The 24,399-nt window shown below is 63.5% G+C and overlaps 3 protein-coding genes across 5 annotated transcripts; all 3 read left to right on the top strand.

Moving 5' to 3' along the window:
* Positions 1–377: 377 nt before the first annotated feature.
* On the top strand, positions 378–7,388 carry DMWD (DM1 locus, WD repeat containing). Of its 2 annotated transcripts, XM_058529615.1 has the most exons (5): positions 378–856; positions 2,071–2,253; positions 4,338–5,606; positions 6,443–6,517; positions 6,836–7,388. In XM_058529615.1, exons 1-5 carry the CDS (start codon positions 416–418, stop codon positions 6,881–6,883), a joined length of 2,016 nt encoding a protein of 671 aa, XP_058385598.1. In that variant the 5' UTR covers positions 378–415; the 3' UTR covers positions 6,884–7,388. The 2 variants fall into 2 exon arrangements, with proteins under 2 accessions (XP_058385598.1, XP_058385599.1); XM_058529616.1 differs by lacking the exon at positions 6,443–6,517.
* A 1,218-nt stretch (positions 7,389–8,606) lies between these two features.
* Positions 8,607–18,923, top strand: DMPK (DM1 protein kinase). 2 transcript variants are annotated; one of them, XM_058529617.1, is made up of 15 exons: positions 8,607–8,916; positions 11,297–11,388; positions 11,653–11,736; positions 11,819–11,914; positions 12,457–12,605; positions 12,887–12,980; positions 13,277–13,483; positions 13,566–13,829; positions 14,502–14,587; positions 15,876–15,987; positions 16,725–16,891; positions 16,980–17,077; positions 17,239–17,285; positions 17,586–17,671; positions 18,017–18,923. In XM_058529617.1, the coding sequence occupies exons 1-15, from the start codon at positions 8,757–8,759 to the stop codon at positions 18,171–18,173; spliced, it is 1,899 nt and encodes a 632-aa protein (XP_058385600.1). In that variant the 5' UTR covers positions 8,607–8,756; the 3' UTR covers positions 18,174–18,923. The 2 variants fall into 2 exon arrangements, with proteins under 2 accessions (XP_058385600.1, XP_058385601.1); XM_058529618.1 differs by having other exon boundaries at positions 17,582–17,671.
* An 840-nt stretch (positions 18,924–19,763) lies between these two features.
* On the top strand, positions 19,764–24,009 carry SIX5 (SIX homeobox 5). Its single transcript, XM_058529599.1, has 3 exons — positions 19,764–20,602; positions 21,590–22,392; positions 22,651–24,009. Exons 1-3 carry the CDS (start codon positions 19,803–19,805, stop codon positions 23,268–23,270), a joined length of 2,223 nt encoding a protein of 740 aa, XP_058385582.1. The 5' UTR covers positions 19,764–19,802; the 3' UTR covers positions 23,271–24,009.
* The last annotated feature ends 390 nt before the right edge of the window (positions 24,010–24,399 follow it).

Genomic DNA, 24,399 nt, shown 5'->3' with positions numbered 1-24,399 from the left:
TGTTGGGTCTATGGAGACACTAGGGTCACCTGGGGTCATCTGTTGACGTCCAGCATTTGGACGAGGCCTTCTTTTGAGGGTCTCTCCGTTGCTAGGCAAACGGTTCCCAGAGCGCCGTTGCTATGGACTTGTGCTGTCTAAGTGGCCCCGCCCCTTTCCCCTGCGGGCCTCGCCCCCGCAGCCAACCACACGTCGGTCTCAGGCGCGAAGGCCGCGCCCACCTTTTCGCCCCGCCCACAGCCCCAGAACCGTTACCTGAGCGACGGCCCGGGCCCACCTCCGGACCGCGTTGCCAATCCGAGCGGCGTCGCCCGGGCAACGACCCCACCTCTTCCGGCGCGGGCCCGCGGCTTCCGGCAGGGGGCCCGGCGGCGGGCGGCGGTCGGGCAGCGGCGGGGCCCGGGGGGCGCCCAAGATGGCGGCGGGCGGCGCGGAGGGCGGCTCGGGCCCCGGCGCCGCCATGGGGGACTGCGCGGAGATCAAGTCGCAGTTCCGCACCCGCGAGGGCTTCTACAAGCTGCTCCCCGGCGACGGCGCCGCCCGCAGGTCGGGGCCGGCTTCCGCCCAGACCCCGGCGCCGCCCCAGCCGCCGCAGCCCCCGCCCGGCCCTGCCGCCGCCTCCGGCCCCGGCGCCGCGGGCCCCGCGCCGTCTCCGCCGCCCGCAGGCCCCGGGCCCGGGCCCGCGCTGCCCGCCGTGCGCCTCAGCCTCGTGCGCCTCGGGGAGCCCGACGGCGCCGGGGCCGGGGAGCCGCCCGCCACGCCCGCGGGGCTGGGCGCCGGAGGAGACCGCGTCTGCTTCAACCTGGGTCGCGAGCTCTATTTCTATCCCGGCTGCTGCCGCCGCGGGAGCCAGCGGGTGAGCGGCCTGCGTCGTGGGCCCGGGGTGCTGAGAGCATGGGGGTGGGACCCCCTAATCGATACGAAGCCATGAGAGGGGCTTCCGAGATGTGATGGACATCCCAGGAGGAAAGGGTTCTTGGAGGTAATGCAGGATGCTGAAAGGTGATGGGAGGCTCCCGGGTTGCTGGGCATTGTGGAGGTGATGGTAAACCTTGAGGTCATGTGGGATCCCCGGGTTATGCGTGGGGGTTCTGGGATGGTGAGTACTCTGGAGGTGATGGGGGGTCTGAGACGGTGTGGGATCCTCCGGCTTTCTGGGTGGCAGGCATTCTGCAGGTGATGAAGAGTCCTGAGGTGATGCAGAACCCAGGGGTATTGCAGTCCAGAAGGTGTTGGGGGGAGGGTCTTGAGACTTGGGGAGCCCGAAGCTGAGGAGCATTCTGGAAGTGATGCGACGCTTAGAGGTGATAGGGATCCTGAAGGTGAACGGGATCCTAGAGAAAATTGGGGTTTTGGAGGAAATGAGAATCTCTGAGCTGATGGGAGCTGGAGGTGATGAAAGCCCAGCCGGGACATCCTCAGTTGTGATGGGTGTCTCCAGAGTGACGTAGGTGCCAGAGGAGTTGAGCCCCCTGGAGTTTATGGTGGTCCCCGGAAGTGATGGGGATCCTGAGAGCCCAGGGGTGAGGAAGGTACCGGAAATGTGGGGGACCGTGAGGTTTATGGATTCCTGAACTGTGATGGGGGTCCTGAGATTTAGGGACTCCAAAGTGAAGGGAAGCCTGGGACGTTGGGCTTTAGAGGGTGGCAATTTGGGTGACCCTGAGTTTTGGGGGGCTTGGAATATTGTGTTGCTAAGACCCAGGCGAGTTGCTGAGGTTACGGGGCAGGACTGGAAAGGAATCGGAGCTCAGGGACTATGGGGACCCTGAACCGTGATGCTGTGGGCAAGGGTGTCCCTGAACTTTGGGGAGGCACTGTGGTCTCATGTGGAGGGGGGAAATCCTTCCTGTCTTTTTTTTCCCTCTATCTGTCTGAGATTTAGGTCTCCCTTCCTGTCTGTGGTTCACCACCCACCCCACCCCACTGCCCACCCGCTCACCCATCCTCCTACCCACTTCCCTCAGGGACTTCACCCTGCTTCCTCTTGGTGGTTTCCCCCAACCTCAACACCCTCTTCCTTCCTCTACGTGGTAGAAGCCATTAACTCCTTTTCTCCCACCACTCAAGTCCATCGACCTCAACAAGCCAATTGACAAGCGGATCTATAAGGGCACCCAGCCCACCTGCCACGACTTCAACCAGTTCACTGCTGCCACGGAGACCATCTCCCTGCTGGTGGGGTTCTCAGCCGGCCAGGTGCAGTACCTGGATCTCATTAAGAAGGACACCAGCAAGCTATTCAACGAAGAGGTGATTGTGGGCCCCCAGCGCCCAGAACTGCTCCCCCTCACCTCTACACACACACACTGTTTGCCATAAGACTGTTTGCAGCTGCCTGGGGAGCAGTAGGCCTGAGAGGGCCAGCATGAGGGAGAGAAGAGGGATAGACTGACAGACATGTGGGATGGGTGACAGGCAGCAGCTAGAGTGATAAGAGCTAATGATGACAGCTGTGCTTCCTGTGTCCCAGCCCTGTGCTGTGTTAGCCCTCTGCTGAACACAGTACTCCTGGAGTTTTCATCACCCAGTGGGTTAGAGATTGTGATACCCATTTTGCAGATTAGGGAACTGAGGCTAGTCACTGGTTAGGACTTGTTTGAAGCCAGAGCCCTTGCTCTTCACATTCTGGGCCCTGTGGGCATTGGGTTCAAATCCTTGCTGCACCATTTACTCACCATGTGGCTTTGGGAAGGTGATGGCTCCTCCCTGAGCCTCAGTTTTCCTCCTCTGCCAAATGGGATTCTCATCCCTCCCTCACAGGACTGTTGTCACAAAATCACGTGTGGAGATTGCTCAGTCCTGGGCGGACTTGGCACAAGAGGAAATGGCAGCAAACAGCCTTCTCCGTGATGGGGACTGCTCCTGACCTGTCTTTCTGTGTTCAGAGGAGGTGTTCCACACATGCAGAATGCGTGAATGGCGGGAGGGAGGGAGTGGAACGTGAATGGGTTGAAAATGCACCGGCTCGTCCTTTCACAGAATATTTATTGAGCGTTTGTTCTGTGCCCGGGCGTGTCCTGAGCACTGGGGCTGTCATCTCAGCGGACAGAACAGCCAGAGAGAGGGCCCTGCCGCTGTGGAGCTGCGTCTGGCTGGGGAGGCAGACAGTTATCAGCTCAGTCAAGGACGCTGGATGTCAGCGGGTGCTGAGTGCTATGGAGGGAACTCCAGCAGCAGAGGGGGCTGGGGAGCGCTTGGTGAGGTTTACATAGGGTGGGCAGGCAAGGCCTGACTGGGAGGTGACATGGAAAGAAAGACCTGACAGAGGCAAAGAAAGTTATCAGGGGAAGGACATTCTGAGTATAGAGGGAGCAGCCCGGACAGAAGCCCAGAAGCAGGACAGCAAACAGGCCATGTGGCCAGAGCCATTACTGAAGGGGAGGGTGGTGGATGAGCTCTGAGAAATAACTGGGAGGGGCCGGGTCAGGGAAGGTCTGGAGGGCCATAGAAAAGACTTTGGCTTTTAGAGCCTCTCTCCAGCCATAGAACCCAGACATGACTTGACTATTTTCGGAATTCTCCCTAGAATGAGAAGCACCGTAGACACCTGGGAAGAAAGTTAACTCAATACGTACAGCGGCTGCCTAAGGGCTTCAGGGCGTAGTTCTCTCTGGACCCCTGGTTGAGAAAGGCGGCCGTGCTGTTCAGAGGGAGAGAGCGCCAGGTGCTGAATTCCGTTTTAACAGTGTCTCTCTGGCAACCGTGTAGAGAAGAGACATGGGCAGTGGCAGCCTGCTGGCCAGTTAGGCCATTGCATGGTTGCTGGTGGCTGGGACCAGGGTGGCTGGAGTCGGGTGGGGGGTGAGAAGTCAGGTTCTGGGTATTACTGAAGGACTGGATGTGAGTTGTGAAGGAAAAAGGAGCAAAGATGAGCAGCTGGCAGGATGGGGTTGTCACTCCTGTGTCCAGGAAATACTTCCCAGGGGCCTCCTGTGTGCACAGCTCTGTGCTCTGGGGCTGGAATAGTGAACCACATAGAGAAAGGTCCCTTCCTTGGGGGAGCTGATATTCTGTGAATCAGTTTCTTTCCTGAAGCCTGACGTGGTAAAGACGGTGGAGAGGGTTAGACAGAGGACGGTTTTCTGGAAGGCAGAACTGCCCCGTGCCACACATGGGATATTGAGGCTCCGTGGAGCTCCCCATGGCCGCCTCAGAGGCAGCCCTTCTTCCCCTGCATTCCATGACCTGGTGGCCATCCCTTTCCCCCGTGTGGGATCTCCTCTCTGAGGAGGCCCGGGCCATGTCTGACGGCCATCGAGGGGGTACCAGGTTGGGGAGGAGGTCTGCCAAGGGCCACTTGCCTTCTCCCAACCCCCCACCATCTCCCCTGGCAGCGGCTGATCGACAAGACCAAGGTGACATATCTGAAGTGGCTGCCTGAGTCGGAGAGCTTGTTCCTGGCGTCGCACGCCAGCGGCCACCTGTACCTGTACAACGTCAGCCACCCGTGCGCCTTGGCCCCGCCCCAGTACAGCCTGTTGAAGCAGGGCGAGGGCTTCGCCGTCTACGCCGCCAAGAGCAAGGCGCCCCGCAACCCGCTGACCAAGTGGGCGGTGGGCGAGGGGCCCCTCAACGAGTTTGCCTTCTCGCCCGATGGCCGGCACCTGGCCTGCGTCAGCCAGGACGGCTGTCTGCGCGTCTTCCACTTCGACTCCATGCTCCTGCGGGGGCTCATGAAGAGCTACTTTGGGGGCCTGCTCTGCGTGTGCTGGAGCCCCGACGGGCGCTACGTTGTTACAGGGGGCGAAGACGACCTCGTCACCGTGTGGTCCTTCACCGAGGGCCGTGTGGTGGCCCGAGGCCACGGCCACAAGTCCTGGGTCAACGCGGTGGCCTTCGACCCCTACACCACAAGGGCCGAGGAGGCGGCCACAGCCAGTGGTGATGGGGAGCGGAGTGGCGAGGAGGAGGAGGAGCCGGAGGTTGCGGGCACAGGCTCAGGCGGCGGAGCCCCGCTCTCCCCACTGCCCAAGGCCGGCTCCATCACCTACCGCTTTGGCTCGGCCGGCCAGGACACGCAGTTCTGCCTGTGGGACCTCACGGAAGACGTGCTCTACCCCCACCCGCCCCTGGCCCGCACCCGCACCCTGCCCGGCACGCCTGGCACCACGCCGCCCGCTGCCAGCAGCTCGCGGGGTGCTGAGCCAGGCCCCGGGCCCCTGCCCCGCTCGCTGTCCCGCTCCAACAGCCTCCCGCACCCAGCGGGCAGCGGCAAGGCGGGCGGCCCGGGCGCGGCCACGGAGCCAGGCACGCCATTCAGCATCGGCCGCTTTGCCACGCTCACGCTGCAGGAGCGGCGGGACCGGGGGGCCGAGAAGGAGCACAAGCGCTACCACAGCCTGGGCAACATCAGCCGAGGCGGCAGTGGGGGCGGGGGTGGTGGGGACAAGCCCAGCGGCCCCGCCCCCCACAGCCGGCTGGACCCAGCCAAGGTGCTGGGCACCGCGCTGTGCCCGCGCATCCACGAGGTACCGCTGCTCGAGCCCCTGGTGTGCAAGAAGATCGCCCAGGAGCGGCTCACCGTCCTCCTCTTCCTGGAGGACTGCATCATCACCGCCTGCCAGGAGGGCCTCATCTGCACCTGGGCCCGGCCGGGCAAGGCGGTGAGTCACGGACCCAGGACGAGCGGGTGTTAGCAGAGGGTTTGTCACTCTCACAGCTTCCAGCCCCGTGGGATGAGGGGAAGCCGTGGAAATCATAGTGTCTCAGAACAAGACCTCTCAGATCTTAGAGTGACAGGCTTCTAGAACCTTGGTGACAGCAGCAGAGAGAGCATCAGGTATGAGAGACAGCTGGGAGTGGTGGGGACCATGGCCAGCTATCAGAAGGGCAGCCAGTGGGCCCAGCATGGCCAGGTCTTATGCTTGTCACTCAAAACTGAATCTGTATTTCTATGGAATATATGATTTTTAAATGGTGAAACTATTTGAATACTGCAGGTCAAGCTCTATGGGCAAGATTGAGCCTCTAGGCCCAGCTTCCAACCTGGGTCTCGGACTCTTGGGATCTGAGCCCACTGCTGGAGGCTCGGGCTGTAAGACCCCAGGCTCAGGGTCCGGTCCTGCACTTGGGCTCGCTGTGTGACCTTGGGCAAGTCACCAGCCCTCTCTGACCTCTGTCGCCTCTTAGGACAGGGAGGCTTGAAGATGAGTGGCAGGTGGGTGTGCCCACCTCCTGAGGTGGCCGTGGGGTTCAGGAAGTTCCCAGTAGGTGGAACTTCGGAGCTGTGGTCTCAGATGTCTTGGCTCCTCAGGGTTTGGGCTCAGGTGCCCAGGATGCCAGATCTGAGGGCCACGGCTTGGTTCCTCAGAAGAGCAGTTTTGGAATCATAGGGTCCTGAATCCCTAGAACTTAGAGCACAGTCTCAGAGCCTCAGAGGCAGGGGGGTTGGGATTTGGGGAGTCTGGTGAGTCTGAAAGAGACCCCTCTATCTCCCTAGTTCACAGACGAGGAGGCCGAGGCCCAGACAGGGGAAGGAAGTTGGCCCAGGTCACCCAGCAAGTCAGTGGTAGAGGTAGGACTGTCCTTGAGTTCCCCACCCCCCAGAATCTCAGGACCCCCCAGTCAGAAGGGAACCCCAGTTTCCCCTCTCCCCACCTCCACTCTTCCCCCATCCTCTCTGCTCAGGATCACCCAAGGACTTTAATGATTGCATAAAGTGCCACCTACTGGGACAGGGAAGCTAGCCGAGATGTGAATTCCTGAGCCTAGAGCAGTGGCCTTTGGGGGTCTGGGGTGGACTGAAGGGCCAGGCCAGGGTGGCTCCCTCCCCGTGGGGCTGGCAGGACCCCCGGGTGTCTCTAACCCTCCTCTCTCCCCTCGTCTTCCCCAGGGCATCTCCTCCCAACCAGGCAACTCCCCGAGCGGCACAGTGGTGTGAAGCCATGGATGTCGGGGTCCCCCACCCCATGTCCCCCACCTCCCAGCCATAACCCTCCCTGCTGACCTCACGGATCAACATATTAACAAGACTAACCATGACAGATGGACTGCTCCGGTCCCCCGCCCTGCACAAATTTGGGGGGCAGAGGGTCCCCCAGACTGGCCCAGACACTGGGGGGTTGTAGTGGCCTGTGTGGCCTCAGCCTTTTCTTTACCCACTGCCAAGTTCAATGACCCCCTCTTCTGAGACATCAGTGTTAGCCTCATCCCTGACCCCAGCATGTGACTGGTCACTCCTGGGGGAGAAACTCCCTCCCACAAGAGCCCCAGCTCTGCAGTGTACTCCTGGTCCCTGGTAGGGCAGGGGCCACCCCTCCTCTGCCCTGCCCCGCCCCGTGCTGTTGTCTGTGCTTTTGAAGAGTGTTAAATTATGGAAGCCCCTTGGGGCCCTCCCTGCCTCCCAGAAGCTCTTATTTATACTAAAGGTCCCTGTTTTCACAGTGTGTCTGTTCCCTTGCGTGGAGGTGTGGAGGAAGCGTATGTGTCCTAGAGTCGGTCCACTTTCACCTAGGGAAGAGCTAGGCCCTGCCTTGCCCGACCCCCATCTCCCTGCCCCCTTTCACTAGCAGAAAAAACAAGGCCAGAGGAGGGACGTGCTCAGTGCACAGCAGGTGGATCCGCCATGGCCGGCCCTGGGCAGGGCCCTTTGGACAGAGAAGAGCATCCTTCTGCCCCCCAAGCTCTCCAGGGAAGAGAGCCACCAGGGCCTCCTCTTCAAAGTCCTGGGCAGGATTTTCAAAGTTGTTTGAAAGTGCTCAAACTTGCCAAATCAGATATCATAGGGGCCTGCCCAGATGGGGTCCCCCAGGCTTCTCCCGAGGTGCCCAGAGTGAGTGAACCTCCTTGAGCATAAGTCTTGGCCTCCTGCTGCCTCAGACCTGGCTCAGCCGGGGCCAGGCGTCCCGAGCCAGCCAGAGAGCATGGTTTCTTCCAGGAGAGCTGTCCACCGCTGGAGAGAACAACGAGAATCCCTCCTGGCTGGCTCTCTGGAGCTGCGAGGAGTGGTGTCTTCCCGCTCCACCCTCCACCCCCCGAAATGTTTCTGTTTCTAATCCTAGCCCGGGCAGGAATGTGGCTGCAGGGCCAGGGTCCAAGGAGCTATTTTGGGGGCTCCTCTGCCTCCCCCAGGCTTTGGCCAGCAAGTCACCCCTGGTCCTGGCTCCTGAGGGCCTCCCTTCCCGTTTCTCTCACCGCCCCTTCCCCACCCTCCTGCCAAAAAAAAAAGTCAGTGAGAAGCCGAGGGCCTGAGGGCTAAATTTAAACTGTCCCAAAGTCTGAATCCGTGGCTGAGTCACCCGCGAAGCTGCCCTGTCCTCCCACCCCCCTTTCCAGGCCTCACCCCGTTCTCCCTCCCCCCCAACTCCAGGGCTGGGGAGGGGTGTTACCGGATCATCTGAACCTCAATTGGCCCCCTCGGGGGAATGGGAGGGCTCATCTTTGGCATCTGTCACACTTGTAGCTTCCTCTGTGCTCCGCCTTTTTCTTGGGGGGAGTGAGAGAGTTGAGATTCTCCACCCACCCCCCTCTCACACCGAGGCATTCTGGGGGCCCTGGAAGGAGGTAGTTGGGGGGCCTGGCTTGTGAGGGGTTAAGGCCTGGAGGCGGGAGGGGGCCGGACCGAGGGGTGGGGAGAAGGGGAGGAGGCCTCAGCAGCCCGCAAAGAGAAGTGTCCAGAGAGGCCCAGGGGACAGCCAGGGACAAGCAGACATGCGGCCTGGGCCCAGGGGCCTGGACAGGGGCTGCCAGGCCCCGTGACGGGAGGACCCCGAGCCCCCGGCCCGGGGAGGGGGCCATGGTGCTGCCTGCCCAACATGTCAGCCGAGGTGCGGCTGAGGCGGCTCGAGCAGCTGGTGCTGGACCCCGGCTTCCTGGGGCTGGAGCCCCTGCTCGACCTTCTCCTGGGCGTCCACCAGGAGCTAGGTGCCTCCGACCTGGCCCAGGACAAGTATGTGGCGGACTTCTTGCAGTGGGGTGAGTGCTGCCTGCATGGGCTCCTCCAGATTGGGGAGGGCAGGGCAGAGGCAACAGATGGGTCTGGGCTCAGGGGCTACTGTTGGGGGTGGGCAGGATGGACATAGGGAGAGCCTCCCACTCAGGGGCCCGGAGCTTGGGCCTGGGTCCTGGGGCAACATGCCCCTACTCCTTTGCCACCCTGGCCGGGCAGAGTGGGGTCAGCAGAGGCCAGGGCAGCCATGACTGAGAACCGTGGCTTGGGAGTCCTGGTAAGCTGGGCTGGGCACGGCCTCCCATGGTCCCTCTGCACCCCGGCCCTGAGTCAAGGCCTAGGGACATGCTGGGAGCCCCGTCTCCTTGGACTCCCCCCCCAAATAGGCCTTATGGCCCTCCACCCTGGTTTCCCAGAGCACAGGGGCATGCGGAGAGGGACAGCATGGGGCAGCTGCCAGGGGCGCGGCTGACGGGCAGGTGTTCGGCGCCAGCCTCTCCAGCTGCCCCAACAGGTGCCCAGGCACTGGGAGGGCGGGTGACTCAGGCTGGCCGTGGGGGAGAACCAGCTCTGTGGACAGGCGCCACCCAGCATCCCCTCCACCCCTTGGATGGAGGAGGAACAATCTAAGGCTCTTCTGGGTGTGCTCACTCTCTCTAGGTTCCATGCCCCCACCTTGGTCTCCTCTCTGTGGATCCTTGATTCTCCTCCAGCTCCCCGGGTCCCTTCATTCTAGTTCACACCCTCCAACCTTCAGCTCTCCCACAAAGTCCCTTCTTGCCAGGTCTTTCCCTGTAGGCAGGTCTGGAGGGAAGATGCTTCAACCTCAGCCTCCTGCCGTGTCTGCCCCCACCCCCTCCTAGCCCAGGACTCACTCTGGTTTCTGTCTCTTTGACACCCCGCCACTCTGTCCCTCCACCAGTCTGTCCCTCAGGGGCTTGCTCTTGGTCCTTGGGCTCTGTGTGTCCCTGGCTCTATCCGTCCCTGTTTCCGGTCTCTCCGCTTTCTCCCACTCCCTCTTTTCTTGCTTCCATCTCTTTCTGACCCAGGCCCTGCTCCTCTCCCTTCTCCCGTTTTGCAGATAGGAAGGTGGAGGCCAAGGGCCAGGCCACTCAGCCCCTGGAAGAACCTTCTCCCTACCTCCCTGCAGCCCTTAGTAACTCTCTCCGCCCCACTTTTGCAGAGGATGAAGTGGGCTAGCAGGGTAAACTGAGACCTGAGGTGGGGGCAGGGGTCTGGCTCTCCTGTAGGGAGCACTCCTTTTGTGGCCCGAGCAGCATCCTTTGGCCCCTCCCCTGCCAGGCCTCCCAGGCGGGGGAGGGGGCCTGGGTTCCCGCTGCCTTAAAAGGGCTCAATGTCTTGGCTCTCTCCTCCCTCCCCCGTCCTGGGCCCTGGCTGGTTCTTCCCTGCCAGCCCAGTCTCCCCGAACCCCATGGGGGCTCCTCTCGCCCCTCCATAGCCCACTGTATCTCCCCTCATTCCTGCTCACACCCATCCCTCTCTCCGTCCTGCCTCCAAAGTCCCCAGCTTCTTCCACCCCTGGGAGTCCAGGCCTCTCTCTCTCTCTCTGTCTCCTGCCTCCATCCCCGGCCTTCCTCCCCCCAAACTGTCCTCTCTGACATTCCTAGCTGGAGGACCTTGGGCAAATGCCTTCATCTGTCTGAGCCGTGATTCCCCTCTGTAAAGAAGGGGCAATAATAAAGCCCTCCCCCTGGAGTTGAGAGGACGAGATAACGCACTGGAACCTGGACTGAGCCTGCAGCACTGGAGCCCTGGATTCCGGCCCATGCTGGCTTTGTCTCCCTCTCCCCGCCCTTCTCCCAGCCCCCGCCCCAAATCCAGTGTTTCCCAAAGTGTGGTCAGGGGCCACGTGCATCTGAACCTAGAGTACTGGGTTACACTGCAGGTCCGGGCCACAAACCGGGACAGACTGAAGGAGAGCCCCCGGGGGGGGGGGGGGGGCCGGTCTGCGCACTCTCGCCCTCACCCCGAGTGGGGGTGGGGGCCTGCGGCCCAGGGAGCCCTAAGAACTGGGCCTTATTTCTTCTCCCTCTGTTCTTCAGGGCTAACGTTCTGCAGACTGTTACCCCACCCTCTCCATCCTGCACCCACTAGAGCCCTTTGACCTAATGCCCTGTCCCAAAAAGGGGTTCCCAGGCATCCCACCTCTCTGTAGGGGGCAGTTTGGGGTCCCCAAAACATTACACAGTGTTTATGTGGGGGAGCCCTTGGGAGGCAGACGGTCAGAGGGAGGCGGAGGAACAGAGAATGGGGAGACTAAGAGGCAGAGAGAGGAGAGAAGGAGGGGCAGGGAGAGGGAGACTGAGGGACAGAGGGTGGGACTTCCTCCTCGTCTCCAGTGTCAATCCCTGTGACCCTCGGTTGTCACCTGTCCCCGCCCCCCAGTGGAACCCATCGCGGCGAGGCTTAAGGAGGCCCGACTGCAGAGGGATGACTTCGAGATTCTGAAGGTGATCGGACGCGGGGCGTTCAGCGAGGTGAGCCTTGAGCAGCGGCGGCAGCTCGGCGGGGCGGGAGACGCGACTCTCCGTGCGGTGGGCGGGACATGGGAGTTCCAGGCGGGGCCTTAGAAATTGATGAATGACTGAGTTTAGAACGCCTAAGACTGGCGGGGGTGGGGGTGGGGCTTGGCGCCCGTGGGCGTGGCCTCTCGTGGGCGGGGTAAGGGGTGGAGTCCAGTCCCGGCGAGCCCGAGTGCTTCCCCGCCACCTCCGCCCCAGTCACCCTGTGTCGGCCTCCAGGTAGCGGTGGTGAAGATGAAGCAGACGGGCCAGGTGTTCGCCATGAAGATCATGAATAAGTGGGACATGCTGAAGAGAGGCGAGGTGAGGGCCGGGGCTGAGTGTGCAGGGCGCTGGGGATTCCCGTCCCCCAACTCCAGCTTCAGGTCGCCCCGTTGCCCCGCAGGTGTCGTGTTTCCGCGAAGAGAGGGACGTGTTGGTGAACGGGGACCGGCGCTGGATCACGGAGCTGCACTTCGCCTTCCAGGACGAGAACTACTTGGTGAGCCCCAGGCCAGGGCGACTAGAGGGACGGACCCCCACCTCCGACCGAGGCTGTCAGTTAACGAGGCGGGGGCAGGGAGAGGAAGTTCTAGGATTGCGGCGCTGCCTCGAAATGCCTGCGGGAGTGTGTGTGTGGTAGGAACGGGCCCTCCTTTCTGGGGATGGGAGATGTCCCTTTCCGCTGATTCTGGGGGACTCTGGAAGGATGCCGCCATCGGAGGAGTCTCTCACCTGGAATGGGATTGCTCTCTAAAGCCGACGTGAGGGCCTCTGGGCCGGTGTATCTGGGCTCTGGGCCCTGTGCTGTGGCATTGGGAGGCCCCTGGGTTCTCTTTTTCCCTGATTCTCTCTGGGGGAGCGAATCTCTGTCCAGTGACATCCTGAGAGAATTAGGGGGTTTGGGGGGATCTCTCGGGCTCTCCTGGGGCTGGGGCTGCGGGGTTTCTGCCCGGGATGGGGCGTCTCTGGGAGTCTTTGTTCGGGCTATCAGCGATCGGCGCCTAGGGGGGCTACCGACCCCCAGGACACGTCCCCTCCTAGTACCTGGTCATGGAGTACTACGTGGGCGGGGACCTGCTAACGCTGCTGAGCAAGTTTGGGGAGCGGATCCCTGCCGAGATGGCGCGCTTCTACCTGGCTGAGATTGTCATGGCCATCGACTCGGTGCACCGGCTGGGCTACGTGCACAGGTGAGCGCTGCAGGGGCCGAGGGGCGGGACCTAGAGGGGGAGAGCAAAGGTTGTACCCCAGAAGGTTGTAGCCCACTGGGGGAAGGGCCTGAGGAGTGGGGTCCAGAATTGTACAGTCCCCAAAGGGGCAGAACCCTAGGAGGCGAGGCCGGAGGGTGGGAACTAGAGAGCACGTCCCTAAGGGGTGGGGCCCGAGGCGGTGCTGCCTGGAAGGACGGGGCCTGGTGAGACTGTGAGGGGGCTCACCTATCCCTCTTTCTCTCCTCCTCCCGGCTGCGCAGGGACATCAAGCCGGACAACATCCTGTTGGACCGCTGCGGCCACATCCGCTTGGCGGACTTCGGCTCCTGCCTCAAGTTGAGGGCGGACGGGACGGTGAGCGGTGCGCCCGCGGTGGGCAACTCGGGCCGCCTATGAGGAGTGGGGTCAGCCATGAGAGGTGGGGTCACCCACGAGGGGTGGGGTCGGCAGAGGCAGAACTAGGGTTCTGCTTAGTTGAAGGGCTAGATTTGGAGGGGGAAGGAGGAGGAGGACCCAGACCTAAGCGTGCGCGTGGCTCGTGGTTAGAAGAGGCAGAAGGAGGGACTAAGCGCTGGGGGCGTGGTTAGAAGGAGGGGGTGGAGCCGGAGCTCGGGGGGCGGGGCCAAGTCAACTCTGGTCCTGTTGCTCAGGTGCGGTCGCTGGTGGCTGTGGGCACGCCGGACTACTTGTCCCCCGAGATCCTGCAGGCCGTGGGCGGCGGGCCCGGGCCGGGCAGCTACGGGCCGGAGTGTGACTGGTGGGCGCTGGGCGTGTTCGCCTATGAAATGTTCTACGGGCAGACGCCCTTCTACGCGGAGTCCACGGCCGAGACCTACGCCAAGATCGTGCACTACAAGGTGAGCAGAGCCCGAGGGACCCCTGAGCTCTCCGCACAGGCTCCCAGGCTCACATCCCCTCTGTCCCTCTGCCTCTGAGCAGGAGCACCTGTCTCTACCGGTGGCGGACGCAGGAGTCCCAGAGGAGGCTCTCGACCTCATCCAGCGGCTCCTGTGCCCTCCGGAGATGCGGCTGGGCCGGGATGGAGCAGGTGATTTCCAGAAGCATCCTTTCTTCTTTGACCTCGACTGGGAAGGTCTCCGAGACAGCATGCCCCCCTTTACGCCTGATTTCGAGGGTGCCACAGACACGTGCAACTTCGATGTGGTGGAAGATGGGCTCACTGCCATGGTGAGCGGGGGCGGGGTAGGTACCTGCGACGGCGGCTCGGCAGAGGGCACCCCCATGCCTCCTCCATCAAGTTGGGGTAGGGAGAGTGCCCACATCCTGGGGTCCTGGAATCATTCCTTCCCCAGAGCACCTGCTCTGTGCCCCCCAGTGCTGGGAACCCAGTGGTGACCTAGACTCACAGTCCTGTGGGGGACACAGACTTGTCCCCAGAGAGATCAGGGTTGAGATGGGGGAGTGTGGGGGGTGGGGCTCCTGACCCAGCATCAAAGGTCCTGGAGGGCTTCCTGGAGGGGGGTGCTGTCTGAGCTGAGACCTGAGAGGGTGAGAAGCAAGAGGCAGAAGAGCACTGCAGAGGAATCTCTCTTCTCAGGCCAGCTCTCTCTCAATCCTCGGACGAGCTCTCCCGAGGGCGTGCTCAGCCTGGGTGCCCTTGTGCTGGGCACTGCTGGGGACACAGGGACCAAGTCAGCCCTGGTCCCTCATGCACTTACAGTGTGGAGAAGTATATAATTCTACAGCAGCGAGGGCCCTGAGGGAAGCAGCAGGATACAATACAAGAAAATGATGGAGAGGCCACTTTAGATAGGCTGCGAGCGGGGGTGGGTTTGGGGGCACCAAGACTGGGGAGGGGTGAGGGGCCAGCCTGACAACTGCTGGTCATCTCCCCTCTGTGTTTCTCTTGTATAGGAGACACTGTCAGACATACAGGAAGGCGTGCCGCTGGGGGTCCACCTGCCTTTCGTGGGTTACTCCTACTCCTGCATGGCCCTCAGGTGAGCGCTGCCCCTGAGCAGCCCGTGGGCAGTGGGCTGGGGGTGCTGGCCCCCGGAGGCTGCTCGGGGTGACCATATCCTGGCACCCAATAGAACTGCAGGATCAGTCTTGGGACATTATTATCGTGGGACCAAAGACTCTTAGGAGCCCAGAGTGGTAGGACCTTAGAATCTCAGACCACAAGTACTTTGAAATTTTAGATTCAATTGTAAAACCTCAGAGCAACAGACTCGGCCTTCCAGAATCTTCCAAACTTTCACTTTTAGATTTCTAGTACACAGAGTCATGGGACCTCAAAATCTTAGAAAATAAGAACTTTAGAATTTTTAAATCAATCTTAAAAGAACACAAACTCATTGAATCACTCACACAACCGTAAAGCTTTTTAAAAACATTAATTATACAAATAATACATTGCTTGACGCAAGTAAGTTAGAAAGTATGGATAAGGAAAATGAATCCCACCATCAGCAATGGTCCCTGGCTCACACACATTTTTAACAACCATGAGAAGATGCTGTATTCTAATCTCATTTGTTGCTGGATGACATATTGCAAACACCACTTCTTCTCATGAATGAACCACGACATGATCCTGACCTGCTGTGCAGTGTCCTCCTTACTGGGCAGGTGAGGGCTCCATTAGCCCGTGCTTTCTGTCATAACCCCTGATGGATGAACAGCTGCAGGGTGGTCTCTGCGCATGTCTAGATCACAAGGCCCTTGAGACGTATTTCCATGAGTGGGATTGCTGGGCTGGCAGGGAGGGACATCCACTTTTATTGCAATTCCATATTCCTAGGGAAGGTTTGTCCCCGTCAGCAGCTGGGTCTGAGGGGGCGGTGTGTGGATGTCTAGCATCACAGTCTTGGGATCCCACACCCAGTCTTAAGACTACATCTTTGGGGGTGACCAGAGTTAGGTGGGGTCCCCTTCAGTGTCCTGAGGCCCTAAGGAGAAGGGTCTGCAAAAGTCATACAGAGAGGAAGGAGACGAGCAGACCCTAGCACGTGTCTGGACCCTGGATTCCCGCAGAAGCTGCAGCGAGGGCGGCTACCAGGGGCCTGAGGCCTGTGAGGGGCAGGCCTTTTCCTAGCAAGAGGACCTGTCACACCAGCCTGGCAATTTGTTCTCTTCACTCTGCCCCCTTCCCCTCCTCAAACCACAGGGTCTTGGGTCTGGCCGCCCCTCGCCCACAGGCTAGGGAGTCCTGGCTGTAAACGCAGGGGATCGGCAGCCTCTGGGATGGGGCCAGCTCTCCCTCCCCTCACCCATTCCTCTCCCCAGGGACGATGAGTTCCTGGGCCCCACACCCATGGAACTGGAGGCTGAGCTGTTGCCTGAGCCACCTGTGCACGTGCCCAGCCCGGAGCCCACAGTGCCCGCACTGGAGAAAACAGTGAGTCGTTGGAGGAGAGGGTCAGTGAGGGACGAGGGCGTCCTGGGTGGTGTGTGCCCTGGAGTGCTAAGGCCTCTGGGAGCTCACTCGACAGAGACAGAAAACAGTAGAGACAAGGTGACTTCAGTGAGAGATGATCACAGGGCACTGAGTGTGTGTGGAGGGAGACTTTGAGGAGAGGGCCCCTGGAGAAGGAGGAGGAACCCCCCGGGAAAGAAAAGTGCCCATTGTTCAGCAGAGGGAACCTGAAGGGCAAAGGCCCTGAGGGGGGAACCCGCTGGGTTGTTCCTGAGCAGAAGGGAGGGTAGTAAGGCTGAACTGTTCCAGGAGAAGGGGGTGGAGGGGGAGGGGAGGGGAGGCGGGAGAGGCCAGCAGGACACAAACCAAACAGGGCCTTTTGGTGGCAGGCCTTCTCCTGAGGGCACTGGGTGGCAGGAGGAATGCTGAGCAGAGAAGGGCCATGGTCAAGTTGAGTTAGTGTCTTAGGAACAGCTCTCTGGTTCCTGTGTGGAAGGTGGATGGGAAGGCACCAGACTAAGGCTGGAGTCCAGGGTAGGGGCTGGGGTTAGGGAAGGAGGGGGTTTGCATCATTGCAGGAGCTGTGAGGAGTCCAGAAAGATCTAGCGGATGGGGGAGTAGAAGACAAGGGAGGATCCCAGGCCTGGAACCCATGCTCAAGTCTCGAAGGCTCCAGGAGCCACAGGAAACCCAGCCCTACACCCGGTCCCCATCCACAGGCTGAAGCGGCAGTCCTGGAGGCCGATGCGGAGGCCGTTCCGGCGGTGGCGGAGGCCGAAATGACGCTGCGCGAGCTCCAGGAGGCCCTGGAGGAGGAGGTGCTGACCCGGCAGAGCCTGAGTCGGGAGCTGGAGGCCATCCGCACGGCCAACCAGAAGTTCGCCAGGTCGGGACCGGGGCTCGGGGCCCAGTCGCTGCCTGTAGCGGCCTCGCTCGCTGCGATCCAAGGGCTCACGGTCCTTCCCTCCCCGCAGTCAGCTCCGCGAGGCCGAGGCCCGGAACCGAGACCTGGAGGCGCAAGTCCGGCGGCTGCAGGAGCGGATGGAGCAGCTACAGGCCGAGGGAGCCGCAGGCGAGTCCCTCAGCCGCCCCCTTTGCCGAGGGCGCCGGGGGAGGTGGGCCCGCGGCGTGTGTGGACACCTGGGGGAGGGCGAGGGGCCCAGGCTGGGGCACGCCGCGCCACCGCCCTCCTCGTCCCTCCACGCGCCCTACGCCTCTCTCTTCTCCTTCCAGCTGTCACGGGGGTCCCCAGTCCCCGGGCCACGGATCCACCTTCCCATGTAAGACCCCTCTTTGTCCCCTGCGCCAAGCCTGCTCTCCCCTCTGCAAACCCCGTCCCCGTCTCCCCGTCCAGACTTGGGGCTCACCCTACCTCTTCGGGTTCCAGGCGGCAGACACCCTCCATTCAGCCCCGCATCTACCAGATCTCCCCCGATTCAGGCCTCTCGCCAAATCCCGGCCGGGATCCCTAGATTCCCTCCCCGACCTCCACTCCCCTCGCTCTCTCTCGCCTCCCGCCGACGGCGGCCGGGCCGGGCTGGGCTCCGATCGGGTCACCTGTCCCTTCTCTCTCCAGCTAGATGGCCCCCCGGCCGTGGCTCTGGGCCAGTGCCCGCTGGTGGGGCCAGACCCCATGCGCCGCCGCCACCTGCTGCTCCCTGCCAGGGTACGTCCGGCTGCTCACGCCCGCCCGCCGCCGCCGCCGCCGCGCCCCCGCCTCGCTCCACGCACGCCGAGCCTCTGCTTCGCTGCGCCTCTGCGGGGCCGGGCCTGCCGCGGGGAGGGAGGATGCTCGGGCAGCCAATCAACACAGGCCGCTAGGAAGCAGCCAATGACGAGCTCGGATAAGACTTGAGGCTTGCGAGCCCACCAACTGCAGCTGCCCGCGCAGTCGGGGGCGGGGCGGAGTTCTGGGAGGATTGTGGACCCACCCATGGGCGTAGGCGGGGCGAGTCCCGGGAGCCAATCAGGGGCCGGTGTCGCGGTGCTGATCCCGCCCTCTCGCCCGCAGGTCCTTAGGCCTAGCCTATCGGAGGCGCGTTCCCTGCTGTTCGCCGCTGCTCTGGCTGGTGCCGCCGCCCTGGGCTGCGCTGGGTTGGTGGCCTGCGCCGGCCATCTCACCCCGGTCTGGCGCCGCCCGGGAGACGCCTTCGCCCCCTGAACCCTAGAGCCCCAGCCTGTCCTCCTCGGGCCCCGCTGGAGGGTTGGGTGACCCGGGAACGGCCCAGAAGCCACTCCCACCGCCCCGTTGACAGCAGTCCCAGCGTGGGTCTCCGCCCCAGCTCCAGCCCTGTGATCCGGGCCCGCCCCCTGGCGGCCGGGGAGGGAGGAGCCGGGCCCGCGGCCGGAGCACGGGGCGCAGGGGAGGGTGGTAACGGGAATGATGCTGCTGCGGCTGCGGCTGCTGCTGCTGCTGGTGGGGAATCGCGGACCACTTCCTTCCTCCGGCCAGGCTGAGGCCTCGACACAGACGGACAAACTGCGATCTCGAGAAGGCAGCAGGGCCAGGGCTCGGCCATCCACGCACGCCCACCCACGGCGGCTCGCAAACCACAAATCCCCTCCGTGCATGAGGCCCTGCTCCCCCGAAACGTTCTCTTCCCGCGGCGAAGCTCTAGCGCCAGCTCCGCTCGCTCTCCCGGGAGCCTTTTGCTTTGGCCAGCCCCGCTTTTTCGGGGACCCCCGCGTCCTCCTCCTCACGTGCGCCGCTCTCGGAGCCACAGCCGGCTCCGCCCGCCTCGGCGTTTGGGTATTTATTGACCTGTTCTCCGACCCGCTGACAGGCTCCAGGACTCCAGCACCCTGATCCACGTTTTGGATGCACTGAGACCCCGACATTCCTCGGTATTTATTGTCTCTCCCCACCTAGGACCCCACCCCCGATCCTCGCGAATAAAAGGCCCTCCCGTCTGTCCCAAGCTCGGAACTCCGCTGTGTCCGCTCTGTTTGCGTTGCGGCTGCTCAGTGGGCCAATCAGAAGGCGCGTGGAGGCGGCCAATCGCCTGGCGGGGAGCTAGCGGGACGTGAAGTGAACGAATCAGGGCTGGGGCTGGGGACTGGGAGGCGTGGCCTCGGCATCCGGCCAATAGAAGAAGGCGAGTGGGCTACGCGAAGGCACCGCCCCTCGTCCAGCTGTGGCCCAGCTGTGCCACTCGATCGCGGGAGAGAAGGGGGCTGGGCCGGCGGCGCTCGCGGCCATCCTCCTACCACTGCGCATGCGCGGGCCACGCGCATCCGTTCCGGGGACTTACGCTCAAGAAAAGTTGCTGTAAACTTTCTAGCCCGTTCCCCCGCCCCCTCTCCCTGCCAGGCCCGCCCCCCTGCGGAGCCGGGAATTCCGAGGGGCGGAGCGCAGGCCGAGATGGAGAGTGGGGGGGCCTTTCGAAGACCCTGGAGACGGAGGCGTGCAGAAGCTCACTCTCTGGGCGGAGGTGGCTTCGCGCCCTTACCCCTCCCGGACGGCCCGTTACCTTCTCCATTGTCCCGATGGGGAAACTGAGGCCCTGAGCCAGAGGCACACGCGGGGGTTGGCAAAAAGCGCGGCCTGAGGCGGAGGGAAAACAAAGGGAGAATCACGGACAGACGGGGAGGGGGACGGGCACACACAGACACTGAGACAGAGATCCTAGTGGAGAGCTGGGCCTTGGCATCTGGGGGCGGGAGACGCGGAGTCGGCCGGGGGAGAAGATCGGGCAGCACGAGGGGGGGGGCGGAGAGGGGGGACGGGCGGGGGAGGGGGCTGGGGAAAGCCCGAGGGAGGAGGAGAAGGAGGCAGGAACTTCCCAAAGTTGCAAAACATGGCTACCTTGCCTGCGGAGCCGAGCGCGGGGCCGGCGGCTGGGGGGGAGGCAGTGGCGGCGGCGGCGGCCGAAGAGGAGGAGGAGGAAGCGCGCCAGCTCCTGCAGACTTTGCAGGCGGCCGAGGGTGAGGCGGCGGCGGCGGCCGGGGCCGGGGCGGGCGAAGCGGCGGCGGGAGCGGAGGGCCCGGGGTCCCCGGGCGTCCCCGGATCGCCCCCCGAGGCCGCTGCCGAGCCGTCCACGGGCCTCCGCTTCTCGCCCGAGCAGGTGGCGTGCGTATGCGAGGCGCTGCTACAGGCGGGCCACGCCGGCCGCTTGAGCCGCTTCCTGGGCGCACTGCCCCCGGCCGAACGCCTACGTGGCAGCGATCCGGTGCTGCGCGCTCGGGCCCTGGTGGCCTTCCAGCGGGGCGAGTACGCCGAGCTCTACCGGCTGCTCGAGAGCCGCCCCTTCCCCGCCGCCCACCACGCCTTCCTGCAGGACCTCTACCTGCGCGCGCGCTACCACGAGGCCGAGCGGGCCCGCGGCCGCGCGCTGGGCGCAGTGGACAAGTACCGTCTGCGCAAGAAGTTCCCGCTGCCCAAGACCATCTGGGACGGCGAGGAGACCGTCTACTGCTTCAAGGAGCGCTCCCGCGCCGCGCTCAAGGCCTGCTACCGCGGCAACCGCTACCCCACGCCGGACGAGAAGCGCCGCCTGGCCACGCTCACCGGCCTCTCGCTCACGCAGGTCAGCAACTGGTTCAAGAACCGGCGACAGCGCGACCGGACCGGGGGCAGCGGCGGCGCGCCCTGCAAGAGGTGAGGGGACCCGGGCGGCGCAAGGCACGCTTTCCCGGGGCCCTGCTATCCGCCGGCCCCCTCGCCCCCGTGCCCACTGCCGGAGTCCGCGCGCCCAGCTCCTCGGGCGCCTCCCGCGCACACCCTCTGGCGCCCGCCGAGCGCAGGGGATGCGTGTGGATGGAACGGGCACACGCCCCGGGCCCTCTCCCGGACATCCCTGCTCCTCGCGGAGGCTAGGAGACCCCTTCCCTCTGCTCCGCTCAGGGCTCCATCCCAGATGCCATCCGTGTTCGTGGCTAGACTAGGGGGAGGCAGGGAGAAAATGAGGGGCTGCGGGAGAGGGGGAGGGGCCTTTGACCACTGCACCCCACGGAGGGGCTTCTTTCAGGCGCCTTCGCTGCCAGGCCCTTCCCTGACCGTTACTCTTCCTCACCCCACCCCCGCCCCCCCAGGGCCCAAACAGCGTGGTCCGTCGTCTGTCTTTGTTGTGAAACGTGAACCTTCCCCAGCTCCGGTTTCCCTGTAACCCAAGCCCTTCTCCTCCCACCCTGCGCGCCGGCCTCTCCCTTCTCTCCGGGCCCGGGGCGGGGGGGCCCATCAGGAGTTGAGCGGGCCTCTGCCTCCTCACTGTCTCCGAAGGCGCTCGGCGCTTCCAGCCTGACCCAGGAGACTTAGGGCAGCCCGGGTGCTCGGCTCTGGGGCCCGCGGCCAAGGGGCTGGCGGCAGGGCCTCCTCCCTCCCGGTGCGGCCAGCTTGAGCTTTTATGCAGTGCTGTCAGTGCCGGGCTTGCAGAGGCTCTGTCCCTGGGGTCCCTGGATGGTCTCAGAGAGGAGGTCTCCTAACCCCCAAGAAAATGTCCACAGAAGTTTGGGCTGGGGAAAGGTGGGGAGGCCGTGGTCACCCTGTGCGCCTGCAGAGCAGCTCACGGCAGGCTCTCTGGGAATCTGGCGGGCTGTGGGGGAACACGGCGTTCGGACCGCAACTCACAATCCTTTCTTCGGCCAGCGAGTCTGATGGGAACCCCACGACTGAGGACGAGTCCAGCCGCAGTCCTGAGGACTTGGACAGGGGGGTGGCTCCCGTGGCCGCCGAGGCCCCGGCCCAGGGCTCCATATTCCTGGCTGGGGCCGCCCCTCCCGCGCAGTGCCCTGCCTCCTCTTCCATTCTGGTGAACGGGAGCTTCCTGGCAGCCGGCAGCCCTCCAGCAGTGCTCCTGAATGGCAGCCCCGTCATCATCAACAGCCTGGCCCTGGGCGAGGCCTCCAGCCTGGGGCCCCTGCTGCTCACAGGGGGCGGTGGCGCCCCTCCACCGCAGCCCAGTCCCCAGGGGGCCAGCGAAGGCAAGGCATCCCTGGTCCTGGACCCTCAGACCGGGGAGGTTCGACTGGAGGAGGCTCAGCCTGAGGCCCCCGAGACCAAGGGGACCCAGGTGGCTGCTTCAGGGCAGGCTGGAGAGGAGGTCCCCGGGCCTCTGTCCCAAGTGGTGCCCGGCCCTCCCCCGGCTGCCCCCTTTCCTTTGCCCCCAGGGCCAATGCCTTCCGTGGCTGCTCCACAAGTGGTGCCCCTCTCCCCACCCCCTGGGTACCCTGCAGGCCTGAGCCCCGCCTCCCCACTGTTGAACCTGCCCCAGGTGGTGCCCACCTCGCAGGTGGTGACCCTGCCCCAGGCGGTGGGGCCACTGCAGCTGCTGGCAGCTGGGCCCGGCAGCCCGGTGAAGGTGGCCGCTGCAGCAGGCCCCGCCAACGTGCACCTGATCAACTCCGGGGTGGGCGTCACGGCCCTGCAGCTGCCTTCGGCCACTGCCCCAGGTACCCCTTCTGCCTCCCTCTGGCCTGGGTGAGGGCTGGGCGGGGGTGCAGTTGTCTCGGAGGGAGGGGACTGTCAGTGGGCTTCTGGGGGCGGGCAGCTGATCCCTGGCACATCCCAGACCTGTCCTGTGCCAGGCCCAGGGCCCCACCCTGAAGGGGCTGATCATACGCCTGCCCTCCGGCAGCTTCGTCTCCCCTCTGTGCCTGGCCCACGGCCCCCTCTAACCCTGCGCCCCAGCCCATCTCCTCTCCCCACAGGAAACTTCCTCCTGGCCAACCCTGTGTCCGGCAGCCCCATCGTGACGGGTGTGGCCGTGCAGCAGGGCAAGATCATCCTCACGGCCACCTTCCCCACCAGCATGCTGGTATCCCAGGTCCTGCCACCCGCCCCCAGCCTCGCCCTGCCCCTGAAGCCAGACTCGGCCATCTCAGTGCCCGAAGGGGCCCTCCCGGTGGCCCCCAGCCCCGCTCTCCCGGAGGCCCACGCCCTGGGCGCACTTTCTGCACAGCCACCACCACAGCCGCCACCCGCCCCTGCCGCCACTGCCGCCGCCAGCCTGCCCTTCTCCCCAGAATCCTCCGGCCTCCTGCCCGGCTTCCCGGCGCCCCCGCCTGAGGGGCTCATGGTGTCCCCCGCAGCCCTGCCCATCTGGCCGGCGGGGCTGGAACTGAGCGCGGGTACAGAGGGGCTGCTAGAAGCAGAGAAGGGGCTGGGCACGCAGGCCCCCCACACCGTGCTGAGGCTGCAGGACCCCGACCCCGAGGGCCTGCTCTTGGGGGCCACGGCGGGGGGCGAGGTTGATGAGGGGCTGGAAGCTGAGACCAAGGTCCTGACCCAGCTGCAGTCGGTGCCTGTGGAAGAGCCCCTGGAACTGTGACCCCAACGCCTCATCGCCCGTTCTGACAATGGTGCTCGAGATCCAGGATGGCCCTGGAAGAGGGAACCTCAGAAACACAAGAGCTGCCACCTGAAGACCCCACTACAGCCCCGGCCCTCACCTCTCCACGCCCTGGAGGGCCGGGGTCTCACCCCTGTCCACTCCCGTCTGGGGGCCCCGTCCTCTGAACAGGAGGCCTCCTCTGTTACAGCCCTCCTTGCCCTGCCCCCCGTATATGGGGAGATCTGGGGGTCCTGACTCAGGGGCTCTGCCCCCCTCGACCTGGTACTAGCTGTGAGCTGAAAGCCCTGCCAAGTGGCTGGATTTGCCAACCCCTTGAGCCGTCTCCGTCACTCCCTAGACACTATTAATAGCTCCACTGACACCCGTGTTCTCAGAACCGCTTGGAATCCGAGGGTGGAGGATGGGCGGTCCCGCGCCCAGAGACCCACAGCCCCTCCCTGGCCGGGCCCTTCCTGCTGAACAGGGATGCAGGTGTGGGGAGGCCTGGGGAGGGTCCCCCGTTATCACGTCCAGCCCCAGACCAAAGATCCCCTCACCCCGGGGCGACCCTGACCCCTGTGTCTAGTTTGTATCCTAAATCTTTATTTTTCTAGGACTTGTTATGCCTCCGTTTCAATTAAAATAAAGTTAACAGACAACTAGAACCTCTAGGGGTGTGGGTTACCTTCCCAACAACTTGCCCAGGAAACACTGAGCCACAGAAAGCCTGACCTGAGATGCTGGGTTTTTGCTCACTGCTCTCTGATGGGGATGGGGTCAGAGGTCAGATCTGCCATGGGGCTTGGGAAGGTGCCGGCAGCTCAGTGCCTTGCAGACTGCAGGCCCTGGGGTCTCCAGACCCAGGGGAGAAGGAGCGCCCCAGGGGCCGAGGGGGCAGGGGACCAGCACAGCCTGCCCTTGTCTCCCTTGCTGGTAACAAGGGTTCCACTTGCTTTATTTTGTTGAAAACAATAAATAATCTATAAATAGAACAGGGGAGGGAGGAGTAGGGGAGGGTGAGAGTAAACAGGGTTGAAACCATTTGATTCTGGGCTGGCGGGCAGAGGAAGGGCAGAGGGGAGGCCCGGCTCTCAGACTTCGCCTCCCTGCATTTCATTCAGGGCTT

The sequence above is a fragment of the Diceros bicornis genome, chromosome 34 (assembly GCF_020826845.1).
Source record: "Diceros bicornis minor isolate mBicDic1 chromosome 34, mDicBic1.mat.cur, whole genome shotgun sequence".
Lineage (NCBI taxonomy): Eukaryota > Metazoa > Chordata > Mammalia > Perissodactyla > Rhinocerotidae > Diceros > Diceros bicornis.
This window is presented reverse-complemented; position numbering and strand designations above follow the sequence as displayed.

What these genes read in the sequence shown, in the direction of transcription:
- SIX5 (XM_058529599.1), top strand. Translation starts at nt 19,803, where the DNA reads ATGGCTACCTTGCCTGCGGAGCCGAGCGCGGGGCCGGCGGCTGGGGGG. An exon ending in GGCGGCGCGCCCTGCAAGAG is followed by an intron (nt 20,603 to 21,589) that starts GTGAGGGGACCC and finishes TTCTTCGGCCAG; the next exon opens with CGAGTCTGATGGGAACCCCA. An exon ending in GCCTTCGGCCACTGCCCCAG is followed by an intron (nt 22,393 to 22,650) that starts GTACCCCTTCTG and finishes CTCTCCCCACAG; the next exon opens with GAAACTTCCTCCTGGCCAAC.
- DMWD (XM_058529615.1), top strand. Translation starts at nt 416, where the DNA reads ATGGCGGCGGGCGGCGCGGAGGGCGGCTCGGGCCCCGGCGCCGCCATG. An exon ending in GCCGCCGCGGGAGCCAGCGG is followed by an intron (nt 857 to 2,070) that starts GTGAGCGGCCTG and finishes CCACCACTCAAG; the next exon opens with TCCATCGACCTCAACAAGCC. An exon ending in GCAAGCTATTCAACGAAGAG is followed by an intron (nt 2,254 to 4,337) that starts GTGATTGTGGGC and finishes CTCCCCTGGCAG; the next exon opens with CGGCTGATCGACAAGACCAA.
- DMPK (XM_058529617.1), top strand. Translation starts at nt 8,757, where the DNA reads ATGTCAGCCGAGGTGCGGCTGAGGCGGCTCGAGCAGCTGGTGCTGGAC. An exon ending in CGGCTGGGCTACGTGCACAG is followed by an intron (nt 12,606 to 12,886) that starts GTGAGCGCTGCA and finishes CCGGCTGCGCAG; the next exon opens with GGACATCAAGCCGGACAACA. An exon ending in GCCAACCAGAAGTTCGCCAG is followed by an intron (nt 16,892 to 16,979) that starts GTCGGGACCGGG and finishes CCCTCCCCGCAG; the next exon opens with TCAGCTCCGCGAGGCCGAGG.